This window comes from Rhinopithecus roxellana, chromosome 13 (assembly GCF_007565055.1).
Source record: "Rhinopithecus roxellana isolate Shanxi Qingling chromosome 13, ASM756505v1, whole genome shotgun sequence".
Classification (NCBI taxonomy): domain Eukaryota; kingdom Metazoa; phylum Chordata; class Mammalia; order Primates; family Cercopithecidae; genus Rhinopithecus; species Rhinopithecus roxellana.
In genome coordinates this window covers 102,965,351-102,974,987 of record NC_044561.1, presented here as the reverse complement: position 1 = coordinate 102,974,987, position 9,637 = coordinate 102,965,351, and the positions used below count along the sequence as shown (strand labels likewise).

The 9,637-nt window shown below is 51.8% G+C and overlaps 1 protein-coding gene across 1 annotated transcript; it reads right to left on the bottom strand.

Moving 5' to 3' along the window:
* Nucleotides 1-2,486: 2,486 nt before the first annotated feature.
* SRXN1 (sulfiredoxin 1) lies at nt 2,487-9,637 on the bottom strand. Its single transcript, XM_010361291.2, has 2 exons — nt 9,143-9,637; nt 2,487-4,774 (listed from the first exon to the last, which is right to left on the bottom strand). The coding sequence occupies exons 1-2, from the start codon at nt 9,350-9,352 to the stop codon at nt 4,571-4,573; spliced, it is 414 nt and encodes a 137-aa protein (XP_010359593.1). The 5' UTR covers nt 9,353-9,637; the 3' UTR covers nt 2,487-4,570.

The following is a 9,637-nucleotide window of genomic DNA, read 5'->3' as shown; positions in this document are numbered from 1 at the left end:
CTGGGCATGGTGACACACACCTGTAATCCCAGCTACTCAGGAGGCTAACTGGGAGGATTGCTTGAGCCCAGGAGTTGGAGGCTGCAGTGAGCCACGATGGTGCCACTGCATACTGCGGTCTGGGTGATAGAAATAAAAAAGGCGGACACAGAAGAAAATTTGCGAGAGTGTGACAAATGCCATGAAGAAAATAAAACTGGATAAAGGGACAGAATGATGGGGGAGGGGGCTGTTTTAGACACTATGGTTGGGAAGGCCCCCGAAGAAGTGACATTTGGGCACAGACCAGAATGAGGGAGACTGGGAGAAGAGCACACACGAATGGGATGGGTGGCGGCAGCACAGTGCCAAGGGAGAAAAGCAATCTGCAAAACAACGCACACAAAAAAACATTCTTTACTTAAACACACATTCATTACTATCAAATTAGATAAGAGTCTGAAAGGGTTGATGCCAAATTCATGAAGGTAACTGTCCCAAGAGTGCAAAGGAATAATCGGGACTAGGTCTTGTGGTGGGCTTCCGCTTGCCTCTAATATTTTAAATTTCTAATATTTAATTAACATTTTAATATTTTAATGTTTAAAAGGTAAATATGGCTGAATGCAGTGGCTCATGCCTGTAATACCAATACTTTGGGAGGCCAAGGCGGGAGGATCACTTGAGGCCAGGAGTTGGAGACCGACCACCCTAGGCAATAGAGTAAGACCTGGTCTGTATAAAACGTTTAAAAAAAAAAAAATTAGCCAGGTGTGGTGGTGCCTGTAGTCCTAGCTACTCGGGAGGCTGAGGCAGAAGGATAGCTTGAGGCCAGGAGTTTGAGGTTGCAGTGAGCTATAATCAGGACATTGCATGCCAGCTTTGGTAACAGAGCAAAACCCTGTCTCAAACAAACACATTTTTAAAAGTAAATATACTTATATAAAACTTGTGAAATGGCTGGGCATGGTGGCTCACGCCTGTAATCCCAGCACTTCGGGAGGCCGAGGCGGGTGGATCACCTGAGGCCAAGAGTTTGAGAGCAGCCTGGCCAACATGGTGAAACCCCGTCTCTACTAAAACAACAACGAAAAGCTTTGTGAAATGCTTTGTGAAAAAAAAAAGAAAAGAAAAGAAAAGAAATTTAAATCTATCACGGTCAAATGGGTGGATTCCAGGGCAGGGAAGGCACATACTGCCTTTCACTGGACCCAAGTTCCTGGGGGCAGAGGTTTGTTTGGGGAGGGACAGTGTAGGGTCATGGTAGCCCAGCTAGTAGGAGCCCAGAAGCTTCCTGGAGAAGGTACCTCCTTTGCTGAGCCTGAGATTCTCTGGCCCAGCACCCCCAGTATAGACAGGAGTGGGTAGACATGTATGCAAGGTCACAGAACAAGAGCAGGTAGGTAGAACCTGAACTCCAGACTCCCGGCTGAACCCGGATTAACTATTCCGCCTCTCTCAGCTGGGCGCGTGCATCCAGTCCCTTTCCACAGCGGTAGCTCTGCAAGCTGTGCAGGGCCAGCCCTGCAGTGGGGGCAGGAGAGCAGCGCCATCTGCTGCTATAAGAGGGAAACGCAACTCTCAGCGACCAGCAGGTTACAGCCCCTAAAACCCAGCTCCTCTTCCTTAAATGACCAACCAGTTCCCCTCTACTCCGAATCTGTTCTGCACCTCCTTCCCAGTGCCTGGCAGGGCCCTTAGCGCTGCCTGGTTGCGTCTTCTCTGTAAGAAGGAAAAGTTGTTTCAGGAGGGGGCGATCATCTTCACTCTTATTCCAGCCCAGCGGGCACAGGAGTTTACTCACGGAAGACCGTGGCACCTCACCCTCGCTACAAACCTTAGGGGTGCACAGTCCATTTGACAGCCTGGAAGAAGTCCCCAGGGAAGGGACAGAACTGCCCAAGGTCACACAGTTAATGAGTAGACAAGCTGGGGGGAATGAGTAGACTCATTCCACTGCGGATGGAAGTGGGGAGGTCACCATATTTGAAAATAACTGACGCAGTCTAAATGAGTGGCTCTTAGCGTGTGGTCCCTGAACAGCAGCATCAGCATCATCTGGGAACTTCTTAGAAAAGCAAATATATTATTGGGGCCTTGCCCCAATTCACCTGAATCAGAAACTCCGGGGGCCACGCCTGTAATCCCAGCACTTTGGGAGTCTGAGGCGGGAGAATCGCTCGTGCCCAGCAGTTTAAGACCAGCCCAGAGGACATGGCAAAACCCTGTCTCTACAAAAAAATTCGAAGGGCGCACCTGTAGTCCCAGCTACTCAGGAGGCTGAGGTGGGAAGATCGCTTAAGCCCGGGAGGTCAAGGCTGCAGTGATCCATGATCGTGCCACTGCACTCCAGCCTGGGTGACAGGGCATGACCCTGTTTCAAAACAAACAAACAAACAAAAAAAACAAAGTGGGGGTGGAGCCCAGCAATCTGGGATTTAGCAAACAAGCTTGAGACTCTGAACCATTGGTCTAAAGGAATTGCACACCCTTTTTTTTTTTTTATTATTAAATAAACTTTTATTTTGGAATGATACTAGATTTACAGAAAAGTTGCAGAGATAGTATAAAGAGTTCCTGTATATCCTTCGCCCAGTCTACCCCAAGGTCAACATCTTACATCACCATGGTACATTTGTCAAAACCAAGAGACTGAAATTGGTATATTAATTAAAATTCAGACTTTTTTCAGATTTCCAATTTTCCCACTAATGTCCTGTTTTTGTTCCAAGATCCAATCCAGGATACCACATTGCACTGAGGACACTCTCCCTTTTCAGTTCTATTATTGGTCACCTCAGTCATCTTTCCCTGGGAAAGAGAATGCGTGGGAAAAGCTGTTGTCCTTATTATTGAACTGGGGAAACTGAGGCTTAAAAGTGCCAAGTGACCAAGTTCTCTTAGAGGGCAGTGAGAAGAAGGCCTGCCTTACTCTGTTCCCTTTCCCTGGGGACTCTTGATTTTCGGAAGCCCCTCTGGAATGTCCTACCTGGCCTAACCCCATACCACCAGTGCAGCAAGGAGGTACCCCTACTACAGTGGGTCCAGCCCTTGGAGAGACTCACTTCCTGCCCCAACACCTCTTCCCCTAGACCCTAAGGGCCAAGACAACGTCTTAGTGCCTTCAGACTTGGCAGACTGAGGCCCCGTGAAACAGAGAGAGAGAAAGGGGGAAGAGGGAAATACTTTTATTTGCCCATCCAAAATAATTAGGATAGGTGAAAAATGACCACAAGCTCTGTGTGGTTCCCTCATCAAGACATGTCGTCTGTTTCTCATCCCTTGAATCTGAGCAAAGCCTTGTGATTTGCTCTGACAGAATTTAGCAGAAGTGACACTGTCCTAGTCCCAGTTCCAGGTCAAGAACCCAAGAAGTCTTTCAGCTTCTACTCTCACTCTCTTGGAACCCTGAAGCCATCATGTGAATAAGCCTCAGCTAGCCTGCTGGAGAGGCCACATGGAGGAGAACCAAGCAATTCCAGCCAACAGCCTGTCACCTGCGAGGCAAGTGAGTAAGGCTATCCTAGACCATCCAGGCCCAGCTGAGGTTAACAGCTGACCTTAGCTCCATGAGGGATCCCAGGTGGGAGCAGCAGAACTGCCTGTTTAGCGCAGCCCAAACTGCTAACCCACAGGATTGTGGGAAAATAGAGGGTTTGTTTCTAGCTGCCAAGTTTGGGGATGGTTTGTTACACAGCAAAAGCTAACTGGTACACAATTCCGCCTCTCTCTCTTGGTAATGGGATCCCAGTTTTATTGCAGGAGGCAGTGTGCCAGTCTCAGTAGATGGAACACGATTGGTCTACTCAACCATGACAATTCTGTTCCCTGCTGTCTTAGCTTTCTTTGCAGCTAGAGGTGCAATGGTAGTTGGCTCAGGCCAAGGGTATCTAAGTGAAAATATGCAGAGGGAGAGAGCAGGAAACAGACTTCTGACTAGGTTTTACTTTCTGATAGAAGGTGACAGGTCCAGCTAGTTTGGCCCTTCCTCTTCCTCCACCCCTCCTTCCTTGAACGCAGACATGATTCTTGGGGATACAGCAGCCATCTTGGGACCATGAAGTAACAAGCACTGAGATCAAGGCAAAAGGATCCAAGATGTCACCCCTACCTTTGTGGAGCTGTTGAACCAATACCATTAGCCACCCATCTCCAGAATCCATGCTATGTGGAAAAACAATCTTCTGTTGGTTTAAACCACTGCAACCAAGGTTTTCCTACCCTTGCAGCTGAATGTAGTCCATGTAAGAGGTCATACATAGACAAAAATGCAGAGGGATCCTTGTCCTTGGGAATTTGGAGCCGGCAGCATGTGGCTCTCCAAGCGCATCTCTGTTCTCATTTCACCTTCTCAGTAATGCTTCAAAGGGTAAGGCCATGATCCTACTGTCACAGAGGTGGGAACTGGGGCTCTCACACTGCACAGTGAGTCCCAGGCCTTGTAGCTGGCGAGAGGGGTGCCCAGAGTCAGACCTTCTCCCCAGGTGCAAAGAGAATGCACCCCTGCTATCCCTTCTGCATGGCCCAGCCTGCCGGAGGCCAGGTGTGTCTTCTGGGCTCTTGAAGGTGGCAGCAGGTGCCAAGGAGGCTGCTACTGCAAGTCTGGTGTGGATGCCCCCAGGTACACCCTTAGGTCTGAGAGAGTGGACTGGACAAGCTTGGCGGGGATGGTCTCTTGCTGCAGCTGCTGGTAGGCCGCGTAGCGGTGGCAGCCCCCGAAGGAGTAGAAGTAGTCACCTCCCTGGGCCCCTTTGATCCAGAGGACATCAATGGGGGGCACGCTGTCTGGGTCCTCCTGGGGAGAAGGGGCACAGAGTCAATGGACATGGTACAAGGCTTGACAGTTTGTAAAGCAGACTTTGTCCACCTGTGCCGCGCTCCTTATAAGATGATCACACTGGACTACTGTGAGAGACAACTGCTAAATATCAGGAGTTTTGTGAGCTGGTCGACATCACTTTGTAGCTTGAAAATCAGCCATGGGAGAGTATTTACACCAGAGAAATGGACAGATGCTACAAATCAGGAATTTCTCCCACACATGTATCAGTACACCACATGCACGCTGTCCATCAGGCCCTGTTGTAGACCCTGGGAACACAGTACAGCTGGAATGAGACTGAATAAGGCCCTGCCTTCAAGGGGCTCCAGTCTAGTGGGGCAGATGGAACAAGAGGTAAATATTAGAGTGACAAATGCTATAACGACAATAACACAGGTGAGAGGACAGAGATTGGGTCCACAAGGCCTCTCTGAGGTAAGAATGAAGCAGAGTACTTGGAAAGATTCAGAAATGGGGCCTGGCATGGTTGCTCACACCTGTAATGAGAACTTTGGGAGGCCGAGATGGGTGGATCACTTGAGGTCAGGAGTTTGAGGCCAGCCTGGCCAAAATGGCAAAACCCTGTCTCTACCACAAAAATTAGCTGGGCATGGTGGTGCATGCCTGTAATCACAGTTACTCAGGAGGCTGAGGCAGGAGAATCGCTTGAACTCAGGAGGCAGAGGACGCCGTGAGCTGAGATCGCACCATTGCACTCTAGCATGGGCGACGGAGCGAGACTCCATCTCAAAAAAAAAAAAAAAAGATAGAGAAGTGGAGTAGTTTCAATTAAGAGCCTAGCTGCCTGGGTTCAAATCTAGCTCTGCTGCTTAACAGCTACGTGATCTTTGGCAATCTTTTTGTGCCTCAGTTGCCCCATCTATCAAATGGGATGGAGATAACATATCCATCTCACAGAGCTTTTGGGTTAAATAAGTTAATATATATAAAGCACTTTAAACCATGCTTGGCACATCGAAAGCTCTCAGTAATGTATGCTGTGTATGACCTGAGGGAAGAAGATTCCACGCAGAGGGAATAGCAAACGCAAAGGGCCTGAGGCCAGAGCACCTTCACCGTATAGGAGGCACAGCAAGGAGGCCAGTGTGACTAGAGTGGACTCCAGGGCTCGAGGAATGGTCAGAAAGGCCAGCAGGAGCCAGATGGTGCAGATCTGTTTCTGAGAGAAGTTGGTGGGCCCTGGAGTGTTCACAATAGGGGAGAGTGATATGATCTGATGCACATTCTAGAATGCTGTCACGGGAGAACAGACTTGGCAGAGTGGACAAGGGCACAAGGCAGGAAGACAGAGGGGAGGCCTTTGTAGGCATTCAGCAGAAGATGCTGGTCTGGATGACGGTGTGGTGGGGACAGGGAGAGGTAGATGGGTTTGGGACACATTTAGGGGGCAGGTCCGAGGGGTCTGGCAGAAGGGGTGAATCCAAGGGCAAGAGAAAAGGGAGAATCTAAGTTGACTTTCTGTTAGGGGCCCGCACAGCCAGGTGGAGAGTGGGTCATCCTCTAAGTAGGGAAAGCCTGGGGCAGGATGGGTGCAGAGTAGAGCACTCTGGGGAGACCCCATTAAGTGTGAGTAGCCTGGAATGCCTCCGGCTGCTGGCCCACGGGTTCTCTCTCATGATTCCGCAAATGATTATTCAGCAGTAAGGTGCAGCAGTCACGAGCCTGCGCTCTGGAACTCGGCACACCTGACTTTGGATCTCGGCTCCTCTCCACAGCAGCTGGGGCACCCAGCCCTCTGAATAACATTCCTCACCTGTAAACTGGGAATAAGACATCCTAGAGGGCTGCTGACGAAGAGTTAGTGAGCTCATGCCTCCTGGGCATCAGTAGAGCACTGAGGAGGGGCAGCTGTGCCAGGCAGGCCTTGTGCTGGGTACTGAAGGCACGATGGTGGATGGCCAGAATGATGGCTCCCAAAGATGTCCACGTCCGAATCCTTGTGAATGCGTTACCTTACATGGGAAAAGGGCCTTGGTGGACGGAATTAAGGTAAGGATCTTGAGATGTGGAAATTATCTGAGGTTATCTAGATGGGTCGAATGTCATTATCAACGTCCTTGAAACTGGGAAGAGGGAGCAGAAGAAGAGGTCAGAGTGATGCGGTGTGAGAAGGCCTTGGTCTAATGTTGCTGGTTTTGAAGACAGAGGAAGAGGCCAGAAGCCAAGCAGTGTGGGTGGCGTCTGGAAGCTGGGAAAGGTGAGGAAATAGATTCTCCCCTAGAGCCTACAGAAAACAGTGCAGCCCTGCTTGATGTTAGCCTAGGAAGACCCATTTTGGACTTCTGACCATAAATAAAGCTGTGTTGTTTTAAGCCATCAACTTTGTGGTAACCTACAGTGGCCCCAGAAAACTAATATAGGTGTATGTAAGCAAAGGAAGAGCTGGTTCTGGCCCTCGGAGCCTACAGTTCTAGCATGGAAGGCAGGTGTCTAAACAGGATGTTAAAAGCCAGTGAGCTGTAATCCCAGCACTTTGGGAGGTTGAGGCGGGCAGATCACTTGAGGTCTGGAGTTTGAGACCAGACTGGCCAATATGGTGAAACCCCATCTCTACTAAAATACAAAAATCAGCCAGGCGTGGTGGCAGGTGCCTGTAATCCCAGCTACTCAGGATGCTGAGGCAGGAGAATAGCTTGAACCCGGGAGGCAGAAGTTGCAGTGAGCCGAGATCGCGCCACTACACCCCAGCCTGGGCGACAGAGAGAGACGTCTTAAAAAAAAAAAAAAAAAAAAAAAAAAAAAGCCAGTAGATCAGAGCTAAGCAGGTGAGCACACAGGTGGCTGCAGGCCCACGGAGCTCCTAACCCAGTAGGGACGGTCAGGGAAGATGCTGACACTGAGACAGGAAGACTGAGGAAGAGTCAGAAACAAGGCAGAGACAGAAGAGGTTCTCAACAGGAGAAAGAGCCCAGTGGTGGGACAGGGTATGTATGGCAGATCCCTTCCCATCTCAGCCAGTCACTGTGCTACTGTTGTGGCAACAGATAAGATGGGACAAGGTCCTCGCCCTTGTAGAGTTCACAAGAGGTCGGGAAGACAGAAAATAAAATGCAACACAAATAAATGTATGATATAATTTCTGGTGGACATAAGTGGTATCCTGAGAAACATCTCGGGCAAAGGGGAGAGCTAGAGAGGCCAGGGACCCTGACCAAGGGTGATCAAGGAGGCAGAGAGCTGAACCAGGCAGGGGGGTAGGCCCTGTGGTTGTCCGGGGAAGTGGCTCCAGGCAGTGAGAACAGCAGTGTAAATACTAGGACTGAAAGTTAATCGGGGGTGGCTGTAGAGGTGCTGGGTGGGGCTTAGGGATCTCATGTGCTCACCTTCCAAGGGTCAGGGGGAAGGGGATGCAATGTTGTGTAGGCCTAACCTGACACCTGTTCTTGCACCTGCCAGAATCACTCTGGCATTCTTTTTTTTTTTTTTTTTGAGACGGAGTCTCGCTCTATAGCCCAGGCTGGAGTGCAGTGGCCGGATCTCAGCTCACTGCAAGCTCCGCCTCCCGGGTTTACGCCATTCTCCTGCCTCAGCCTCCCGAGTAGCTGGGACTATAGGCGCCCGCCACCTCGCCCGGCTAGTTTTTTGTATTTTTTAGTAGAGACGGGGTTTCACGGTGTTAGCCAGGATGGTCTCGATCTCCTGACCTCGTGATCCACCCGTCTCGGCCTCCCAAAGTGCTGGGATTACAGGCTTGAGCCACCGCGCCCGGCCACTCTGGCATTCTTAACACCAATGGCTCAATGGTGGAGCTGACCTTTGACCTCTTCCACTTCCCATTCAGACGAGGGCCTCCCAGCAGATACAATACACCCAGTCCCACTGTCACTGACTGTCACAGCCATGAGAACCCACGGCTTATCTCCGGGTAGTGCGGTGGCCATGTGCTGGGCAGTGGGGCCGGCTGCCTGGGTGTGAATCCCAGCCGTGCCACTTTTTAAGCGCCTGATCTTAGTCAAGCCGCTGAAATCTTCCCTGCCTCAGTTTCTCATTTGCAAAAGAGACACTATCTATCATAGGTACTCATAGGGTTGGCATAGGAAACTAAGTGACTTCCTGCAGTTCCTGGACCACTGCAAGCACTAGCGTTACAAGCACTATCATCACTACTTTAATTATCTCGTCCAATTCCCTCCTTGCTCAAATGAGGAAACAGAGGCCCAGAGAGGCCCAGCCACTTGCTCAAGGTCACACAAGAGATGCTGAGCTCCGGCTGAGCCCGGAACCACTCTGTCTCGCCTCCATCGCGGCGACCTCCCTCCTCCGGCGACCTCCCTCCTCCAAAGCCCTCCCTCCGGCTGGCTGGACTCCTTGGGGCCTCACCCGGATAGTGTTCACGAGGCTCTGCACCTTGGCGGGGTCCAGCACCGACGGCAGCGGCCGGATAAGCACGTTCAGTGGCACGTTATGCACCGCGGCGATGCAGCCCGAGTGGATGCTGCCGCCCTGCGCGCCGCCGCTCGGCCTGGGCCCCTCGGGCGCCCCCCGATCCGCGCCGGCTCTGCCCAGCATTCCTCCAGCACGCAGCCCCATCTTCGCCGCCACCGTCGTCGCCGCCGCCACCGCGGGACTCACCGCCTCCTCCGGCCTTAACTCCGGCCGGACCGTACCATTCTGCGCGGTCGGGTGGGGGGGGGCCCGGGCCAGGGCGCGTTTCTCCCCCAGCCCCGCCGTGGTCCGGCCTCAACCCCGCGGTCCCCAGCCGGACTCAGGCTCCGCTCGCCAGGTGCGGCCGGACTTGCGCGGGGCTCCGGCTCTCCACCGGGGGGCGCCTCCCGCCTCCCCTCCGCCGCGTGGCGTCCGGGGAGTGGAAGCGCC